Genomic DNA, 20,881 nt, shown 5'->3' with positions numbered 1-20,881 from the left:
CCTCCCCAGCTTTAGAAGAGTAGGAGGAGAAGGAGGAAGAGGAGGCGGGGCACCAGACAGAAAGAACTTGTTCGACCAGTATAATTTGGTCTGGGTAATCATTTCTGGCCTCAGCCTTCACTGGCCCTTTCAAGTTTCAAGATGTCGGTCAAGGTGTAGATCTTAATCTCTAAATCTCCCGGGCCTGACCTTCACCTCTATCCCAGCCTGCTGGCATAGCTGCTAATCCAGGTGAGGTCTTCTGGGCCCTTGCCCTGGGCTTGGAAGACTAGTTTACCTTGGGAGCTGTGGCCTGGACTGACAGAGTCCAGGCTGGGAGCCTTAGGAACTGGGGTTGCCCCCATGCTCTGCCCCTCACCCCCCAAACTCCTTGATCTTGAGAAGGGATGACCAGTTTGGGAAGAAGGTCAGATTCCGGGAGCCATGTCTGGCAGGCTTGTTAAATTCCCATGATTCCAGGGTTTCAGAGGCGAGGTTTCCAGAATGTCCACATCATGAGGTGGAGGTAGGTCTTAAGGGCAGTAAAATCACCAGTGTGGGCTAATCTGTGGGACACCTAGCAACTGCCCTAAAGCCATCCATGGTAGCCCGACCCTGAAAATGATTTACATCAAAGTCAATTGGGTGAAGAAAATCCCTAAATGTGGGGTGATCCGTGACAGCCATCGTTAATAGGGGGTTTGGAGGTTATTTGATGTAGTAGAGAGACAGAGGGGTGGAGAACAGACACAGAGTTATGGTAATTGTGTTGACTGTGAACACCATCTCCTCACCCCTCTTCATAGGACCCCCATCTCCCATCTTCCATTCTCATTATAGAACCAGAGTCAAGATGAACAGTGAAGGGTGTGGCAGATTTTGGGAATTCCAGACAGATCCAACGAGATCCACCCTGCTTCCTTGGAATCCCTTAGGAGTTTAGGACTATTCAAATGGAACCCCAAGCAGAGACATTTTGAAAGAGGGTGGTGTGATTAACAGAGGCTCAGCAAAAAAAAAAATGATCCCGCTGACACTTTTCCCTCCAGTTTTCTTATTCACCCGCCTTGGAAATTATGACTCTTGCCTCTGTGCTTGCCTTAATACTTATCACATGCAATTTTTGCTGACTATATGTTAATAATAACAACAACATAAAAGAGAAATCCAGGCCATTTGAAACAGAGATGGAGAGGTCAACTTCTTTTATTGGTGAAACCAGGGCTTCAGGTCAGGATAGGGTTTGCAAATCTCCCAAGGTCTGGGCAGCACTGGAAAAGAGGACCCACAAAGTGCAAAGAAACCCACAAAGTCCGGACACGATCTTCTCCGGGACTGGACGAACAGGCAGCCTCAAGGAAACTAGCTTGGGGGAGATTGGTCAGGCCACCTTCCCGTCTCCAGAAACAGAGCCCTTGGCTAAGACCAGAGGGGCAGAAGCAACCATGCTTGGGTGCAGTCACAAGGTGAGTTCAACCCCCAGGCACCCGATTGACCGCTTTTTACCCATCTATTCTGGGTGAGAGCCGGGGAGGAAGAGAAATTTTGTTTTTCCTCCTGGCTGCTTTGGGCTCCTCCTCGCCCCAACGTTCTTTCATTAGAGTCAAGACAGAGGCAGCCCAGAGACATGGAAAGGTCTCCAGTTCGACCTTTTCTGCCTCCTCTGTCCCCACCCACAAACCCCTGCCCTAGGTGGTGTCCTTGGCCTGTTGTTCAGATGAAGAGTTTGGAAGGGGTAAAAGATCCCTGGAAGAAATTGACCCAAAGGGAACTCCAGGGCCGGGTTCTGTGGGTCTGACTGTGCACCAACTGTGTAAGCCTAGTTCTGGGGGCTAAACAACTTAGTCTGGTGTAGTTGCCGGTGTCACTGGGCAATCCAGACAGATTCTGCAGTGGGTGAGAACATGCTCTTCCCCCGTACCCAGCATCCCAGCTCTTAGCCCTTTGCCCAGGACCCAAGAAGACTCAGCTTTTTCTGGCAACATTTGCAGGTTCATCCTGGCTGAAACAAACTCATCCCTCCCAGTTCATTCATTTCTTTTATTTCACCTGCTTGTTTGAGGTTGAGCTAAAGAGATGGGTGAGCTCACACCACACAAAACCAAGCGGAGGAAAAGCTCACCGCAGCAAGGGTGGGTTCCAACAATTCCCTCCTTTCCCACAGAACCCAGGCATCTCCTATGGGTTTTATTTAAATAACCACAGCTCTGGGAGGTAAGATATCTCATGTGGCATAGGTGGGGGAAACAAGCTCTTTGTCCGAGGCCACGCAGCAGCAGAGCAGGGAAGAACATTTGGAAGCTCCCACCTGCTGGTCCAGGGCTCTGCCACAAAAAGCACATTCTCGTCCATTTGTCAATTCAGTCCCCATCCCCCTGCCCTACCACCACCATCGAAGCAGGGGCCCAGGGAGGGGAAAAAGAAAGCCCAGGACAGCCCAGGAGAGGCAAGAACATGGTGGGTGGAAGGAACAGAGGAGTCAGAGCCAAGAAAAAGAATCTTGGTACCAACTCCTCCACCCACTTTCTAAGTCACCGGTCACTTCCCCTTCAGTACACGGACGAACTCCTCGTAGTTCACCTTGCCGTCTCCGTCCGTGTCGGCCCCCCGGATCATCTCGTCCACCTCCTCGTCCGTCAGCTTCTCCCCCAGCGTGGCCAGCACCTGCCGCAGCTCGGCCGCGCTGATGTAGCCGTTGCCGTCCTTGTCAAACATCCGGAAGGCCTCACGGATCCCATCCTCGACTTCCGGGTCCTTCATCATCTGCGCCATCAGGCCCAGGAACTCGGGGAAGTCGACCGTGCCGTTGCCGTCGGTGTCGACCTGGTCGATGATCCCCTTGAGCTCCGCCTCGGTGGGGTTCTGCCCCAGGGACCGCATGACGGTGCCCAGCTCCTTGGTGGTGATGGTGCCATCGGCGTCCTGGTCGAACAGCTCAAAGGCCTCTTTGCACTTGGCAACCTGCTCCTTGGACAGTTGGTGGGACATTCTGGAAGGGAGGGGGAAGAAGACCGGAGGGTGTCTTGGCTACGCTCTCTTGATCCGCTGCAGCACCCTGCTGCCACCCCGCTTGGCTGCTCCTGCGTCTCCCCCGGCAGCGGCGGCAGAGCTGGTGGCTTTACTAGGCTCTGCAGTGCCAGCTCAGCACCTTGGCATGGAGAGATAGCCGGTTCTGCCCTGCCATTGGTGCAACTGGGGCTAGGAACTTGCCAAAGCTCCGCCACACCCTCCCTACTGCCCTGGGGCTCAGTTCTCCTCCCAGGGAGTGCTGGGACCCACGGGAGACAGATGAGAGATGAAAGAGTCGCTGCTGCCAGAATCTGCAGACAAAGCTGGGGCAAGCCTGGGAAAACTGCTGAAGGGAAAGATGGAGGGGGTGGGACGATGGTGGGTAGGCAAAAGAGCAGGTCTGCGGCCCCAACTCTGCTCAATCCTTGTACCCCTCCCTACAACGATGAAGACTATCTGCTCAATACTCTGTTGAATTTGTCTGCTCTCCCCTGCATCATTAAGGAGACCCCCATCCTGCTCTGCTTACCACCGCTCCGGCAGAAATGAGAAGAGCACCTGCCACTTGAAGCTCAAATAACCTTGGGAAAGCTATTGACTCTGTAGACTCTGAACCACGAGGAGAAATTCTGCTCCTTTAACTATAGCTATTATAAACTTTGTATTTTTTCTTTTGCCTATTTGTCCTTGTCCCTTAGGCTGTTTTAATGGTTTAGTGTTTCATTGTTCCAGATGTGTCTGTCTCTAGTTCTCCCCAACTTTCCATATTCAGATACTGTGAGCCCCTTGAGGGAAAGGGTCCACGTGTGTGTACACTCTCTCCTGTGCTTAGTACAGTGCTCTGCACAAAATGAGCACTTAATAAATACTATTACTACTGGAGTGAAGGGGTTGAGGCGGCAGCAGATCGGGTGGCATTTATAGTGGCACATAAAGGAGGATCAACTTAGCCTAGGGAGGCCCAATCCACAGAGCAGAGCCCGGAGCCCTTGCTTAGGGCTTTTTCCTGGGCTGCCATAGTGGCCGACCCCCTGGCTCTTGGACATAAGGAAGAACTTTCTGACTGTCCATTAAAGAGTGGAACAGGAGGCGGAGGGAGCCTGTGTCACCTCTATCTCCGGATAGCTTGAAAAGTGTTTGCCTGCCCCAGGGCAGGAGGCTGGATCAGATGACCTCTGAAGACTCTGTCCAAGCCCAGGATTCTGTAAGTGGCTCTCGGCTTACTGATTTCCAAGTTGGCCTCTTTTCCTCTTCTCGTTCTCTGCAGGATTAAGACCCAAATGCAGTTCGGTTCCCAGGGAGGAGGGAAGGCCAGTTGCTGGAGGCACTCTACCAAGACCCCCTGGCTCTGTGCCGTGTTCCTTCCTAAGCTGGTTGGGGTCTCTGTTTGGGTGGGTTGGAGTGCAGCACTCCCAAGGCTAACCCTGGGTTGGTCTCTCTTCCCCCTGAGGAAGTAGCAGGCAGGACTCTCAGATTCACACTCATGTGGCCACGCATCACAGGGTGGAGTGGTGGCTGGGTCCACTGGGAAGATGGGGAGATGGCATTCTGAATGCACCTCCTCTGAGCTGGGCCCTTGCTGAGGGGCTGATTAAAGGATCTCAGGATCATGGCCCTCATCCCTCACCCTAACACTGCCTTTGGGTAGGGCTGCACCTAAGACAGCCCAGACCCAGAAGATCAGATTCCCTTGACACGCCTCTCAACACTTAGCCACAGGCAGGAAGCCTTTCCCTGCGTCTCACCTAAATCCTTCTAGTTGCAGTGTAAGCCCATTTCTTCTTCTCTTTCTCTCATTCAGTGCTCACCTAAAAGGCCACCTCCACCAGGAAGCCTATCCTGATAGACAGGTGAGACCCCCACCTCACCAGAACAATTGACAAACAGTTCTCTCTCTCTCTTCAGACCAAAGAGAAGCAATCATGGAGGGCGTCTTCCCTGGCACCTGGAAAGCAGAAGCTGGGTTCCTACTAACTGCTTAGCATAGGCAGGAAATGCAGCACTCTGCTCATCCAACAAGCTAGTGACCTTGGCTGGAAACAAAGCAACCACACCCAGCTCTATCCTCCTTCATCACTGACCATCACAACCTCATGACTTCTGTCGCCCCTTTCCACTCATTCTGAGAAACAGCGTGGCCTAGTGGAAAGAGCATGGGATGGGGAATCAGTAGACCTGTGTCCTAATCCTGGCTACACCACTTGCCGGCTGTGTGACTTTGAGCAAGTCACTCGAATTCTCTAGTCCTCAGTTTCCTCATCTGTAAAATGGGGTGAGATATCTGTTCTCCTTCCTCCTTAGACTGTGAACCCTATGGGGGATGGTGAATGGGTTTGATCAGCTTATGTTGTATCTCTCCCACCAAGTGACACACTGTGCTCAACAAATACCACAGTTATTATTATTCTCAAAATTTCTGAATGGATATCTACTTTTCTTGTTGATTTTCTGTGTGTCTGGCTAGCTTTCTCTATTAGATTGTGCCTCTTAAGAGCACAATTAATCAATTAGTAGTATTCATCTAGCATTTAATCTGTGCAGAATACTGTACTAAGTGCTTGGGAGAGTACAGTCGAGTTAGTAGACATGATCCCTATCCTCAAGGAGTTTACAGTCTAAACTCCTCATAAGTGTCTCAAAGGCAGATCAGTAGAAGGGTAGCGGAGTGGGAGGTAGGAGGACTACGGCAGGATCCTGTAAGCACTGTAAACTTTTTGGATTCTGTTTTCTGATGCAAGGGAGCAGGCTGGGACTCAAGTTTCCCTCCTCTCTCTTCATTCAGGAACTAGAGGCCCCTTCCCCAGAGCCTGAGCTGCAAGGAAAGAGGGAACACTTGTGTCCTGGCTGGATCCTGGAGTGGGGTCTGGATCTCCTTTCTAGACCCCACTTTGATGCCAGAAGTGGAACCCAGACACTCCTGCTGGCCCAGTGCCTTGCCTTCATCAATAATAATAATCATAATGATAATAGTAAATACAAAATTTGTTAAGGGCTTACTATGTACCAAACATAGTACTAGGTTCTGGAGTATTCACAAGATAATCTGGTCCTACATGGAGCCTACAGTATGAGGAGGAGGGAGAATGGGAATCGAATCCCTGTTTTGCAGATGAAGGAACTGAGGCCCAGAGAAGTTAAGTGACTTGTCCAAGCTCACACGACAAAGTGACAGAGCCAGAATTAGAACCCAGGTCCTCTGAATCCCAGACCTGTTCTCTTTCCACTAGACCACATTGCTTTAACGGTGAAACCCTACCCTCCCCCAAACCCAGCTGATTAAATTATCTTAGTTTAAAATCCCTGCTGTAGCAGAGATATTGTAATTAAGGAATTGAAATGATCTTTAGACTGTAAGTTCATTTTGGGCAGGGGATGTTCCTCCTAATTCTGTTGCACTGTACACTCAGATGTGCTTAGTACAGCGATCTGCACATAGTAAGCACTCAATACATACCACTGATTGATTGATTACTAAGCTGCTCCACTCAAGCAGAAAGTCTAGTCTGCCTCTGAGCAGAGCTAAAAGGTTTAACATTCTGCTGATGAAAAACCCTCGCGTCTCTGGTTTCTCCCATCTCTTCCATGTTGGAATCATAACAATCATGGTATTTGTTAAGTGCTTACTATGTGTCAAGCACTGTTCTAAACGCTGGACTGTTCTAAGCACTGGACTCTTCTAAACACTCATGCCAGCTTCTAACCACTCCCATGTCTTCACTGGCCCAACTTTCCTCTTGTCAGTCCCCTAACCCCTCAGGCTGCAGCCTGGTTCTGGCCTCAGGGGTCTCTGGGTCTTCTCTCTCATCCTCTGCCCCCCCTTGCACTCTCAAGTGCTTAGTACAGTGCTCCGCACACACCAGGCACTCAAACACTACTGACAAGCAGTCTCCTCTGGCCTCCTGTAGGACTCTCCTCTCCATTCTACCTGGCTGGCCAATTTGGCTAGGTTTTTCCCTGGGATTCAGGGCCTATCCCAGCTCCCACCGGTGGATGGAAAAAGGTCTGTGCCAATGTGAACAGCAAAGTGACTTGGCCCTCCAGCTCCCAGCTGCCAGACCCGTTGTACTGGTTCTGTAGAGGCAGGACTGGGCTCGGGGCAAACACAGAAGTTACATAAGAATTGAGGCCCATCTCTTCTCTGGGGCTCAAGCTGGTGCGAGAGCAGTTGAGGGAGGGCTTCAGCTTGGAAATCACTTCCCTAAATCCTGAGGCCGCACAAATAGAGGGAAGCGCTCAATAAATACCTCTGATTGATTGACTGGGGGTGGGAGAGGGGAGAACAGAGAGGTCTGAGGGCCAGAAGGCAAGTCAAGAGAAGAAAGACTGCTTGCTCGGTCACTTCTTAGTTCCTCAAAGGAAAGAAAGAGTTGAAGATCTGGAAAATGCCCTCCGGGTCTGTATTTTGAGAGCAGGAGTGCTTTTCCCACTGGGGCTAGGGGTGGGGGTGGGCTTTACAGTCTGGGGGCCTTTGTGAAGGATTCATGGATCATCTCTGTCATTCACTAAGCCCTCAGTTATTCAAAGGCTGACTTCTATTCTGTGAACTATCTAAGCATCTTTCCTTTCTCTCTTTCTTAAAAAAAAGTCCCCCCTGCTAGGGGCCTTCCAGTCATTTCCCTGCACATTAACACCTCCAGTAGGAAAGCAGGTGGTGTGCAGAGACAGAGAAAGGAGGAGAACTCAAGACTGACTGCAGGACGATTTGTAGGGGCAGCAGCTCTATAGAACATATGGAGGAGAGGGAGGAGGAGAGGCTGAAACTCCTGACAAAAGTCAGATTGATTCACCATTAACCGAGAATATTACTTCTGCTATCTTCTTCCCCCATGTCCCATATAATCGAGGATGGAATGGGCATCCGCCAGGCCCTTTTACTCCCAGATAAAGTCTGTTAGTTATCAGGATCAGTGCTGGACGTTTACAGCTCCTAAGCCTACCCAGAACATCCACAGCCCTGCTAGACTGTAAACTCTTTGAGGACAGGATTTGTGCGTACTAATTCTATTGTATGCTTAGCACAGTGCACACTGTAGGTGCTCAAGACACCCTATTGATTGACTGACTGAAGGAGCTGCCTGCTAAGGTGACGGGAAATGCACATTCCAGATGCAGGTTAGAGATCCATACCCAAATAGCACCTGACCTACCATAAGGGCATGCAGTCGTGTTAATCCACCCTCTTCAAGTCCCCCACGGGGCTGACCTCTTCTCTTCTTAAGCAAGGTGGGTTTTGTTTGTCTTAGCTCCTGTTGCTTTGTTTATTCTTCACATTAGAGGTTGCCAAAGATTTTCTCTTCTGAAAAAAGAAAACATCCTTTGTGCTGAGTCTTTTCGTGTTTGCTGTCTGTGACTCTTGGGAGGAAGAGAGAGGAAGGAAAAATGATCCACCACAAGCCAACTAGTCCCCGAGGGTAAATAATTCACCCCTCTTTCCTTCCCTCCCCTTCCTCTTTGAAATGGTGGACTCTTCCAGGGCACAAGAGGACCATTTAGTGCCTGAGAAAAGCTAGTTTTTAAGATGGCTCCAGGGTACCTGGAAGAGTTAATTTCATTCTTCTAGGGGAGACGATTTGATTGATTGTCCTCATTAACAGTAATTATTATTATGGTATTTGTGAAGTGCTTACTATGTGCCAGGCACTGTTCTAAGTGCTGATAATAAAATTGTGGTATTTCTTAAGTGCTTACTATATGCCAGCCACTGAACTAGGCCCTGAGGTGGAAACCAGCAAATAGGGTTGGATATGGTCCCTGTCCCAGGTGGGGCTCACAGTCTCAATCCCCATTTTAAAGATGAGGGAACTGAGGCACAGAGAAGAGAAGTGATTTGCCCAAGGTCACACAGCAGACAAGTGGCAGAACTGGGATTAGAACCCACGACCTTCTGCTTCCCAGGCCTGTGCTCTATCCTCTAGGCCGTGCTAATATTATTGTTAAAGAGAGGCACAGACTATAATGTTGATGATGATGATGGTATTTGTTAAGCACTTACTATGTGCCAAGCACTGTTCTAAGAGCTGGGGTAGATATAAAGTAATTAGGTTGTCCCACATAACCCCCATTTTACAGATGAGGTAACTGAGGCACAGAGTAGTTAAGTGACTTGCCTAAAGTCACTCAGCTGACAAGTGGTGGAGCCAGGATTAGAACCCATGACCTCTGACTCTGACTCCCAAGCCTTGCTCTTTCCACTAAGCCACGCTGCTTCTGCTTATATTCTAGACACTGAACACAACACAAAAGGGACATTGGCTATTTTCAAGGGGATTGTTTCTCCAAATGACCAGATGGCCAGGGTACAAAGTAGATGATTCCAAGAGGGGATTTCCAAGATGAATCAGTCAGCTCCTTGTAGGCAGGGATTGTGTCTTTCAACTCTGCTGAACTGTACTCTCCCATGCATTTAGTACAGTACTCTGCACACAGTAAGGGCTCAATAATTTTTAAAAAATACATTAAGCACTTACTATGGGCCAGGCACTGCACCAAGCACTGAGGTAGGTACTATTTAATAAGGGACTACTGCATGCAAAGCATTGTACTGAGCATTTGGGAGAGTACAGTAGAATTACAAATCATGATCCCGGACCTCCAGGAGTCTAGACTCTGGTTTACACAGTGACCAACCGCATTCCAAGGCCAGAGCTATAATCTGCTCAAGATCACCAAGTTTGTTGTGAACATTGCTCTTTTTGTTTTTTGGTTACTGCTGTATTGGGTATCCCAGACTGGGTCCAGTGTCACTCCTCATCATTTTAAGAAGAAGTGGAACAAGGCATAGGACAGACAGTGGGTAGAGCTGACTGGAGAAAACAAGCCTCGTCTTCTGGGGGTTTTAGGGATCTAGACAAGGAGACGTGGTTCTTGCCTAGTGTCTGGTTTATATTTTTCTCTCTCAGCCCTTCAGTGAAGGATCCATTTTTACTAGCTGTGCTTTGTCATAACTAGACCCATCAGCTCTGCCATTAAAGAGTCTCACCAATGATCCATCTCTGACAGGAAAACAGACTGCTGAGAGGGACCAGGTGATCCTTGCCTACCTTGACACCAGGGTGTCAATGTGGTTTAGTAGAAAGAGCACAGGCCTGGAAGTCAGAGGATCTGGATTCTAATTCCACCCCTGGCACTTGTTAGCTGTGTGACCTTGGGCATTTAACTTCTCTGTGCCTCAGTTAACTCACCTAAAAAATGAGGATTAAGACTTTGAGTCCCACATGGGACATAGACTGTGTCTAACCTGATTATCTTGAATCTACCCCAGCCAAAGTACAGTGCCTCGCACATAGTAAGGGCTTAAAAAATACAATTAAAAAAAGGATGGCCATGGGTCCAGTTTTCAGCTGGCTTGTCCCCTGCCTGGTATAGATATGGTACTAGCTGACTTCACATCCAGTGTTTTTAAACTCCCAGACTCCTGGCATCAAGTTCAGCAGTTCAAAAGGGGTACTCATGTTCATGGGCACCTGGGAAGGAACACAAAAAAACTGAAGCTAGGGCATATGACATCATTCCATTACTTTGCCCAATCTGCAAGGTGAGTTTGAAATCACTGTACCTACTCCTCCCAAATCACCAAAGGCATATCTGGCTGCCACAAGTGCCCATCAGTAGCCACCCTCCTATTTGATCAGTTCCCAGAAGCCCCTCCTATTAATGCCCTTTCTGAAGGCAGCTCCTTTCTCCCCGCAGAGAGTGCTCACTCACCCCAGGTGTGTCTTTCTGGGCTCCAGGGGTTTAGGTGCAGGCTGGCCTCCTGCCTCAGCTGGAGCCTTTTCCCACTCAGAAACCTGTTTGAATAACTCCAAGTTGCCAAAATCAATACCCTGCCCTCTTGGGAGAGACAAGATTACACCCAAGGTCAATAAGAGGGTACAGCACAGTTTAGGGAGGTTGTGAGCAACACTGACCCAGCAGTGACCAGTCCAGAAACACAATCTCCAGCTCCACCCCCCCACCCACCACCAATCTTACAGAGTGAAGAAATTCAATTAGCCAAATCGGCACTCCCTTTCCCCTCCCCAATATGTCAGCACTGGCTTGGGGGCCAGGGGGAGAAGCTGCCATTAAGGTTAGTTTAAAAGCTTTAAATGTTCCCTATCCCAGCTACCCACTTAGCATCCAGTGTTGTTCATTGACAAGGGAGCCTATTATCCCCATTTACAGAGGACAGTGAGCCCTAGAGTGGATATGGTCAAACAGCAAATCTATGTTGGACCCCGGTCAGGAGCCCAGATCTCTTGACTCTTTAGGACCTATTGTGATTCTCTCTTAAAGACCTAGTGTGGGCACCAATCCTTGCAAGTCCAAATGCCTCTGCCATCTTCCCTTGTTTGGGAGTCAGAGGTCATGAGCTCTAATCCCCACTCTGCCACTTATCAACTGTGTGACTTTGGGCAAGTCACTTAATTTCTCTGTGCCTCAGTTACCTCAACTGTAAAATGGAATTACGACAGTGAGGCCCAGGTGCAACACCCGGATTACCTTGTATCTACCTCGGCGCTTAGAACAGTGCTTGGAACATAATAAGTGCTCAATAAATACCACCATTATTACTATTATTGATGCAACGATTGTCTACCTCTTTCAAAAATGTTACGCTACCCTCGACTGTTTCCCTGGCGGTGTCTGGGGGGCTGCTTTCCTTCCCTCCATGACCCCTCTTACCTTGCTACTTCCCCTTCCACACAGTATCTGTTCAGACTACAGCCTGGATTTCCAAGTTATTCTGGCAACTCAAAACAATGCTCTTGTCTTCTGGTTTTAGTGGCAATCCTTTTTTTATGGTATTTATTAAGTACTTACTGTGTGCCAGACTCTGTACCAACCACTGGGGTAGATACAAGATAATCAGATCAGACACAGTCCCTGTACCATTTGGGCTCAGTCTCAATCCCCATTTGACAGATGAGGTAACTGAGGCAGAGAAATCAAGTGACTTACCCAAGGTAACACAGAAGGTAGATGACAGAGCTGGGATTAGAACCCAGGTCCCTCTGTCTCCCAGACCCATGCTCTTAGTTTTTGCAGTTTTCAGGGCCTGCTACCTGGTTATAGGGAAGATAAGGAATGTAGTGCAGGGAACACCATTTTCTCCCATAAATACGATCACTGGGAATAGATATAGCCAGCACAGGTACAGCCAAGCTGGCTACTGCTCCTTTAAGACCCCTTCCCCAGCTGGAAGAGTTTTGCTAGAGAGGACTCCAACAGGAAATGGCGGAAGATGACAGGTCCTCACAAATTTCTGGGTAAAGTGTTGAAGAGCTGAATATCTATTTGCTCCTTGGCAGTTGTTGATTTGAAGTCTCCAGGTTTCTAAAGGGCTGTGGGGCTTTTTTGGCAGAGGGGCTAGTGGGTCTTGGACAATAGTAGCCTGGGCTGGGGAAAGAATACACCCCCCCCCCCCAAAAGAAAGCATAACAGGGGAGAGAGATAAGTGTGATTAAGGGTAATTGCTACAGCAGTGCCTTTCACAGGAAAAGACTTGATCTTTGTGCCTGCTGTTCTGCTTGTAGACTGAATGCTGAGAGAGGGGGAAGTGAGGGACACTTTCCTCCAATACAAACCTCCCTGTTGGGTTCTGAAGAGAGAGTAAAGGAAGGGGAAAAGAGATGGCTGTTCTTGTTGTTGTCCATTCTGCTATGTGACCTTGGATAAGTCACAACTTCTCTGTGCATGGGGATTCAGTATTTATTTATTAGTAGTATTTATTGAGTATTTTACAGTGTGCAGAGCACTGTACTAAGCTCTTGGGAGAGTACAATATAACAGAGTTTGTGAGCACGAGAACTTACAGTCTAGAGGAGGAGACAGACATTAAAATAAATTATGGATATATACAAAAGTGTTGTCGGGCTGAGGGTGGGGTGAATAAAGGGTACAAATCCAAGTGTCAAGGCGATGCAGAAAGGAGAGGGAGGAGGTGAAATGAGGGCTTAATCAGGAAAGGCCTCTTGAAAGAGACTTGATGTTCTCCTCTTCATTTACACTAAACTCCATAAAGGACAGGCATCGTTTCCATCGTTTCCAACCTGATTAGCTTCTATCCACCCCAGTGTTTAGTACAGCCCTTGGCATGTAGTAGGTGCTTAAATACCACAGTTATTATGGTATTTAATAATACCATATTATTGGAAGTCTTGGGAGTCAGAGGTCGTGGGCTCTAATCCCAACTCTGCCACTTGACTGCTGTGTGACTTTAGGCAAATCACTTAACTTCTCTGTGCCTCAGTTACCTCATCTGCAAAATGGGGATTAAGACCATGAGCCTCATGTGGACAACTTGATTACCTTGTATCTACCCAGTGCTTAGAACAGTGGTTGGCACACAGTAACCACTTAAATACAATCATCAATATTATTATCATTATTATTAATAAAAAGAGTTGGCTTAGAAGAAGAGGGGATGAAGGTTGACTGGCCGCCTGAAACTGGATCTCTTGATTCTTTGAGCCTCAATTATCCCCAGCCTTGGGGCATAATTCAATTTGAATTTGAGTGCATTCATTTTGCTCTTGGAACTACAAAGCTGAGTTGGTGCCTGCCAATCACAGTTCCATTTTCAGCAGACTCTTGACAAAAACAAGTTTATGAAGGGAATTACTGATCAGTCAGCAAAGTTCAGGAATCTAATTTGGAGGGAAGAGGAAAAGGGAGAGCAGGGAAGGAGGGGAAGGGCCCCAGGCTCATCTCCTAATCATTGAGCAGCGGAAGTATAAGAATAATTCAGATCTTCCTTGCCCTAAGAGTCTTGGACCATTTTAAAAAGAAAACAGTCTGATGGCTGCATTCCTACAGCTGTGGTGGTGTCGTTATGGGCAGAGAATGTGTCCATTTATTATATTGTACTCTCCCAAGCGGTTAGTATGGTTCTCTTCATACAGTGAGCACTCAATAAATACGATTGACTGAATGAACGTGTGTGATGGGGGCGGGAGGGCTGCCTCATCCAAGGGCATGGGGATGATCACCCCCACAGCTGTTTGAGTTGTACTCCCAGCCTCGTACACCCCAGGTCTCTGACCAGAGCTGAAAGTTTCCAGTCAGGGCAGACTGGGAAACCTGGGGCAGCTCCCAGGCCTCGTGCTCAATATGGAACAATCAGCACCTGTGTGGATGTCATGGCAGGGAGAGATTTCTGAGTGATGGAGCAGGGATAGCAGAGATAAAAACATCCCGAGTATGACTGGCAGTGAAGCAAGATTACCTGAGAGGCAAATGAGGCATTTTCATTCTCTCGGTTACATCTCCCTGATACTCACCTAGCTGGCGTGGTTATCTGGTCATCTGAGTCGTATACTCCTTCATCTATTTCAGTCCCAGAACAATCTGACAGTGAGGGAATCACCTCCCCGATCTTCCACCCCAGCTCCCAGCCAGCCCAGTGGAAATCTGGTGACTCACTCGAGACTGGCTGAAGGTCAGTGGAAAGAGAGTCATCAGAGATTGTAGGCTTCTTGAGGGCAGGGATCCTGACTTTGATTTCCCAAGTGCTTAGCACAGGATTTTGCACATAGTAGGAGCTCAGTAACAGATTGTGGTCTGGGTGCAGCTGGTGCTAGTGCTAAAAAAGGATCCTGAGGAGGAGGAAAAGTCTGGGGGAGAAAAAACAGCCGCATCAAGGCTGGGCAGTGAACGGGTATCTACCCTCAGTCAGTGTCCCTGAACCAGCACGATTTCTGGGCATGCACTAAGCAGTGTGGCCTAGTGGAGAGAGATTCAGGGGACCTGGATTCTAAACCCAGTTCTGCCACTCAATCTGGTGTGAGATCTTGGTCGTGTCTCTTAACCTCTTTGTGCCTCAGTTTCCTTATCTGTAAAATGGCGATTAAATTCTACTTCCTTCTCCTTAGACTGTGAGGTCCATGTGGGACAGGGAATGTGTCCAACCTGATTTTCTTGTATCTACCCCAGAGATTAATACAGTGTTTGAAATATAGTAAGTGCTTAACAAATGCCATCATTAACACTTTAACCTGAGCTGCATTATCAAGGTTCAGTTTGGACGTCAGGCAAAAAAACAAGGGAATTCTGGAAGCAGAGGAAATGCCTGCTGAGCGTGCATAGATTGGCATTAAATTAGATGATCTCGGTGAGGTGTCTTGGCCCAAAGAAAGCATAATGATTGCAATTAAAATAAATGGACATTTTATTGAAGGGGGCTAATTTTAGATTTCCAGTTGGTCATGCATCATATAGCTTGCATTCCCCAACCACAGACCTGGTGATGTATTTATTGTATTTATAAAGTGCTGAATGCTGGAGTAGACTCAAATAAGCAGTTCAGACACTGACCGTGTCCCACACAATATTCACAAGCTAAGTGCTCTCGACAATACCGGGAATGGCTTGGTAGGGGAAGAGGTTGAAATATTGGCAAAAATGAAGTTTTTAAATTATCTGTGGTTTTCAATTATCCCCACTCTTCTGATGCTTCATGACCCAGGAAAATACAGAATTGACTGTTTTGTGATTCTTCAATCCCAGGTTCCTAAAGAGCATTTTACTCTTCCATGCGTTTAATCTCACACGAAGATTCTGAGAATGGCCTCAGGAGGCTGTAATTTTCCCATGTTATGAAGGAGTAAATTGAGGTGTCCAGATCTCACAGAACTGGAGTTAAACCAACCATCTGCTTTAAGGCTATTCGGTGTTCTCTTATTCCAACCCCTTTCAAGTACATTAGACACTCAATAAATACTACTATTACTATTATTTCTACTACCAAAGATACGATATTTATGAAGACATCTCTTCTCAATGTCCAGTTGTTGGAACTCCAGATATCTCTGGTTTGGTAATAATGGTAATTGTGGTATTTAAGTGCTTATTATGTATCAAGCACTGTACTAAGCCCCAAGGTTGATACAAGATAATCAGGTCCTACATGAGGCTCAGTCGAAGTAGGAGGGAGAACAGGGATGGAAACCCATTTTGCAGATGAGGTAACTGAGGCCCAGAGAAGTTAAGTGACTTGCCCAAGGTCAAACAGTAGGCATGTGGCCTCTGATTCCCAGACCTTTGCTCTTTCCACTAGGCCACGCTGCTTCAAGTGGTGTTATCCATTGCATGGCATTCTCTACTGTTTCTTTAACTAGGGCAACTGAGAGTGGAGTAAATCAGGATGAAATGTCCTGAGGAAGAGAGTCTTGAGTCTAGTTAACCTGGACAAGTCAGAGAATAGGGACCATATAGTTGTCAGAGGTAGTGGGTTCTAATCCCGGTTCCACCATGTCAGCTGTGTGACTTTAGGCAAGTCACTTAACTTCTCTGTGCCTCAGTTACCTCATCTGTAAAATGGGGATGAAGACTGTGAGCCCCAAGAGGGACAACCTGATTACCTTGTATCTACCCCAGCACTTAGAACAGTGCTTGGCACATGGTAAGCACTTAACAAATGCCACCATTATTATTATTATTATTTTTGTGTGTGGTGAGTAACACTCCGTATACTGTGAGGGCTTAGGGAACTTGAAGCCTCACTTAAAAGAGGGTTGGAGAGGTTAGCAGGGGGTTGATTTTTTTCTTTGTGTCCTGGAAAGCCCTCAGCTTGTCACACCCTTCTTTCTGTGTCACAGTCCTGGGAACGGGGCTCAGTAAGTAACCAGACTTGGGGCCTGCCTTGTCCCGTGAGGTGGCTCTAATATTTAGGCTTTCTGCACCCTTAAGTGTTTTTATTTCCTAGCCCATTCATTCATTCAATCGTATTTATTGAGCGCTTACAGTGTGCAAAGCACTTGGGAGCCCACCTGGTCCACTTGAAGGAGGTGACAGAGCCCAGAGGGACTAGAGGAGGGGGATCGGGTCCCTTTCTGCCTTGGTTTTTGACCAGCTAGATGGCCTAATACTAGTAGAAGGTCACTGATGTGGCATGATGGCAACTCTGTAAGTGTGGTTTGAACGCTGGGAAGCCTGAAGCCTTACTGTTTCTGTCATATTTTCCTCCTCGCTTTTTATATTTTTGTTTTATTTTTCTTTATATTTCTGTTGCCCTTTCTCCTAACACTCAAATTGCAAGTTTTGAGGGGACAAGGAACTGAGTCTATATCTCTTCTGGGTACTTCTTTCCCTAATAATAATATTATTAGGTATTAGCTCTTAAATAGTGGTATTTAAGTACTTATTATGTGCCAATCACAAAGCACTGGGGTAGCTATAAGATCATCAGATTCCATGTGCAGCTAACATTGTAAAGCAGAAGGGAGAACAGGTATTGAATCCCCAGTTTACAGATAAGGGAATTGGGGCCCAGAGAAATTAAGTGATTGGGCTAAGGTCATACAGCAGGTAAGTGGCAGAGGCAAAATTAGAACCTGGACCTCTGAATCCCGGGCCCACGCTCTTTCCACTAGACCAGACTGCGTCTCAGCCCTGTGCTTAGTACAGTGCCTATCGCACAATAGGTGTTTAGTAAATGCTATTACTGCTACTACTATTAGTGTTAACTATTAAACTCCATATTGGAACAATACACTACTAAAGACAGAAGGGTGAGAAAAGTCCCCTGCCCACACGGGGTTTTCACTCTAACGGGAAGCCTCCATTTTGGATCGAATCCCACCCACCTCCCTCTCACTCCCTGACGACGTTGAGGGTGGAGAAGTCAAGGTCCAAGGCTCCCTCATTATCCAGAGTGGGGTGACTTTAATGGAAAGTATTATGGGATGGGCTCCTGAGAATTCCTTCTAATCCCACAGAGGAAATCTGAATGTCTTTTACTCAGTGGGCGTTGGCGTCAGCTCCATCGGCAGACAAAGCTCCTCCCGGCTCCGGGACTCTTGTCTGAACAGGATCGCGCCCCGGGGGCGTCTCCGAGTGCCTGCCCTGCGTCCGCCTCACCAATGGTGAGGGAGGATGCTGCATCTTCTCCAGTGCCAGGATTTCATGCCGAGGCTAGAAAACCAGACCGACAGCCTACCGCTTGGGTTCTCCGCCTGTCACCGCCGGAGCTGGGAGAGCGGAGCCAGAGTCGAGGAGAGCCCACCGCGCGTGCAGGCAAACCCAGAATCGGCTCCCCTCCGCACGGCCCGCCTGCCCTCACCATGACCGACCAGCTGTCCGAGGAGCAGATCGCCGAATTCAAGGAGGCCTTCTCGCTGTTTGACAAGGACGCCGACGGCACCATCACCACCAAGGAGCTGGGCACCGTCATGCGGTCCCTGGGGCAGAACCCCACTGAGGCGGAGCTCCAGGACATGATCAACGAGATCGATGCCGACGGCAACGGCACGGTCGACTTCCCCGAGTTCCTGGGCATGATGGCACGGAAGATGAAGGACACGGACAGCGAGGAGGAGATCCGTGAGGCCTTCCGGGTGTTTGACAAGGACGGCAATGGCTATGTCAGCGCGGCCGAGCTGCGGCACGTGATGACCAGGTTGGGGGAGAAGCTGACGGACGAGGAGGTGGACGAGATGATCCGGGAGGCCGATACGGACGGAGACGGGCAGGTGAACTACGAGGAGTTCGTCCGCATGCTGGTCTCCAAGTGAGGAGGCGGGGGAGATGGTGCCCCACGCCCCCGCTCCCCATCCCCACCCCCATTCCTAACATTGCGGTTTTCTCTGCCTTTACTCTTCCGAGTCACTCTTCTGTGAAAGGGGCTTCTCTGCTGTCCAAGAATCTGTGTGAGTGATAACCATTCCTCTTTAAAATCTGCTACCTGACTCCTCCTTGATCTCCCTGCCCTGGCACAAACATGCGTACACACACACAGTCTCTCTCTCTCTCTCTCTCTCTCTCACGCACACGGCCACGGCTCTTCCCCAAGCCCCCTTTCTCACTCAAAGATCCCGCCCTGCCTCTGCTGACACAACCAACCCAAAGTCAACCGTGGCTTTAAGGTGCTGCAGGCAACCTGCAGTGAAAACCCAGGTGGCCTATCTTAAAGTGGCCAAAGAATCCAAGGACTTCCAGCTTTGTGTGGACTCTACAGCTCACGAAGATGATATGTGCACTGCTAGATTCACCTCTTCCCAGGACATGGACGTGGTAGTTTGGGTTCTCAGCAAGGGAAAAGGAAAGAGTAAGCATCTCAGCAAATTTGCCTTTGGGACGTTTGCCTCCCTGGGCAAAGGGGTCACCTCCGTTCTCGGCTGCATCTACAGGGCAGAAAGCGTGGCCAGCGGGCATCGATGGGGCCCTGGGGACTTTGGGTAGCCGAGGAAGGCCTCCTGGACAGTACCACCCCACCGTGGGGCACAGATTCCAGTGCTGATTTCTGTGCTCCCTCTGCCCAAGGAAACTCCTGGGACTCACCTGCTTGAGGAGAAGCCATCCGTGGTGATGGTCACGATGACCCCTGGATTGTTCTAGATGGAGGGAAACTACAGTAAGGGGACTGGGATTTGTGGGGAAATAAATCAGAAGCACACGTTCAGTTTGGTCTTATTTTCCTGGATGTGCCGGGATGAAAGGTCTTAGATCCACAGCTTAATGTAGACAGGGTTGGAAAGCCTGGGTCTTTGGAGAGGTTTAGAGCTGCTGGATGGTGAGAATGGGCAACAGGGATTGAGCTAGGGGGGATTTTTTGATCCATTCCAAGTGGTGATTCATTGATTGGCTGCAGGGAACATGGAGAGGAAATTAAAGTTGCTCTGGCGGTTGTTCCCATCCTCCTAAACTGGCTTTCTTGTGCTGTCCAGCTTGGGGCGAGAGGAAAGTTTAAGCATTGTTGGGGTGTGAAACAATAAACTATCACTCCCAATGTTCCTGGGGCTAGTCTTCAAAGACTTAAGAAAGATACCTAAGGGCTCCCTACTTTATCCTCCTAGCAACTCCCCAGACTAAAATTCCAGAAATTCTGGGTCTTTGGGATCTTTTTCACCCTTGCAGCTCAACTCAGGAAAGAGAAAGCAGCACAAAGAAGCAGTCAGTTTCCAGAAGGTGAAATTCTTCATCCCATCTTGGGTTCTTTGGCAATCCAGCCCGAGAGGCATTGTGAGAATTGGTTCAGAGTGGAGAAGATTTGTGTATGGGAGGGGAGGGGAAAATGGGGTGTGGTGGGGTGTGGTGTGTGTGTGTGTCTATAGTTTGAGGAGGTGAGTACCCAAATAGTTCTAAAGTGACAGTTGGGGAATATAAAATGGGGAAATTAGCAGTTAATCAGGTAAGGCTTCCTGGAGATGGGATTTCAGAAGAGCTTTAAAGATGGGGAGAGCAGCCATCTGTCAGATGTGGTGGGGGAGAGAGATCCTGGCAGGAAAAAGGAGCAAGAGGTTGACAATGGGAGAGATAAGATGGAGATATGGTGAGTAGGTTGGCTTGACAGTCATACTTCAGTGTCCAGTATTCTTGTGGAGGATCCGTTGCCATTCTAGTGGTGAGGAAATGTGGAGGGAGCAGAAGTTGTTCTATTTCCAGGGCTGATTTCTGTGGTTACTGTTGTTGCTGTCCCACCCTCCAACCCAGGAGTAAGGGCTAATTTAGCTCCACCCAGGGGCATGGGGCCAGTGCTCTCTCTGAGTTATCAGTGGGGAAGATGACAACATGAGGCCAGGGAGAGTGGCAAAAGTTCTGCCCAGGTCCTGGGGCTCTGCTTTTCGATGTCAGTCCTGTGCCCTGCCATAAACTAAGTCTTATAGGATGTGCATGGTACAGAGAGGGGGAAAAAGGAGCGGTGTGAGTCAGAAAGCCAGGTGAGGAATTCTAATTTATTAGGGTCTTTGGCCAGATCTTTGAGGGAGAAGATAATCTCTCTTCCTGGTTCTGGAGCCCAGCGCTAGCAGTCTCTGAAAGGCAGCACTGCCTTTAGCAATGCTGGAGATACAGAACATTCAATCCCTTTCTCTCTGTATGTTGGCCCTAAAGGAGCTTTAATGTCCACCAGGGCCAACTGCTCTTTGCAACACCTCATATGAAAGAGAATCAGTCTTCAATTGGGCTTCTCAGAAAT

General features: G+C 48.5%; 2 protein-coding genes across 2 annotated transcripts; one reads left to right on the top strand and one right to left on the bottom strand.

Moving 5' to 3' along the window:
- Positions 1–1,540: 1,540 nt before the first annotated feature.
- On the bottom strand, positions 1,541–8,309 carry LOC103165382 (calmodulin-A-like). Its single transcript, XM_016225543.3, has 2 exons — positions 8,136–8,309; positions 1,541–2,968 (listed from the first exon to the last, which is right to left on the bottom strand). Exon 2 carries the CDS (start codon positions 2,965–2,967, stop codon positions 2,518–2,520), a length of 450 nt encoding a protein of 149 aa, XP_016081029.1. The 5' UTR covers position 2,968; positions 8,136–8,309; the 3' UTR covers positions 1,541–2,517.
- Positions 8,310–12,184: 3,875 nt separating this feature from the next.
- On the top strand, positions 12,185–19,609 carry CALML3 (calmodulin like 3). Its single transcript, XM_029078415.2, has 2 exons — positions 12,185–12,236; positions 17,711–19,609. The coding sequence occupies exons 1-2, from the start codon at positions 12,202–12,204 to the stop codon at positions 18,477–18,479; spliced, it is 804 nt and encodes a 267-aa protein (XP_028934248.1). The 5' UTR covers positions 12,185–12,201; the 3' UTR covers positions 18,480–19,609.
- The last annotated feature ends 1,272 nt before the right edge of the window (positions 19,610–20,881 follow it).

This window comes from Ornithorhynchus anatinus, chromosome 13, assembly GCF_004115215.2.
Source record: "Ornithorhynchus anatinus isolate Pmale09 chromosome 13, mOrnAna1.pri.v4, whole genome shotgun sequence".
NCBI lineage: Eukaryota > Metazoa > Chordata > Mammalia > Monotremata > Ornithorhynchidae > Ornithorhynchus > Ornithorhynchus anatinus.
Note: the sequence above shows the minus strand (reverse complement) of the source record. Positions and strands in the feature narration are given on the sequence as shown.

What these genes read in the sequence shown, in the direction of transcription:
- LOC103165382 (XM_016225543.3), bottom strand. Translation starts at nt 2,967, where the DNA reads ATGTCCCACCAACTGTCCAAGGAGCAGGTTGCCAAGTGCAAAGAGGCC.
- CALML3 (XM_029078415.2), top strand. Translation starts at nt 12,202, where the DNA reads ATGGCGGAAGATGACAGGTCCTCACAAATTTCTGG. An exon ending in AGGTCCTCACAAATTTCTGG is followed by an intron (nt 12,237 to 17,710) that starts GTAAAGTGTTGA and finishes TCTTTTACTCAG; the next exon opens with TGGGCGTTGGCGTCAGCTCC.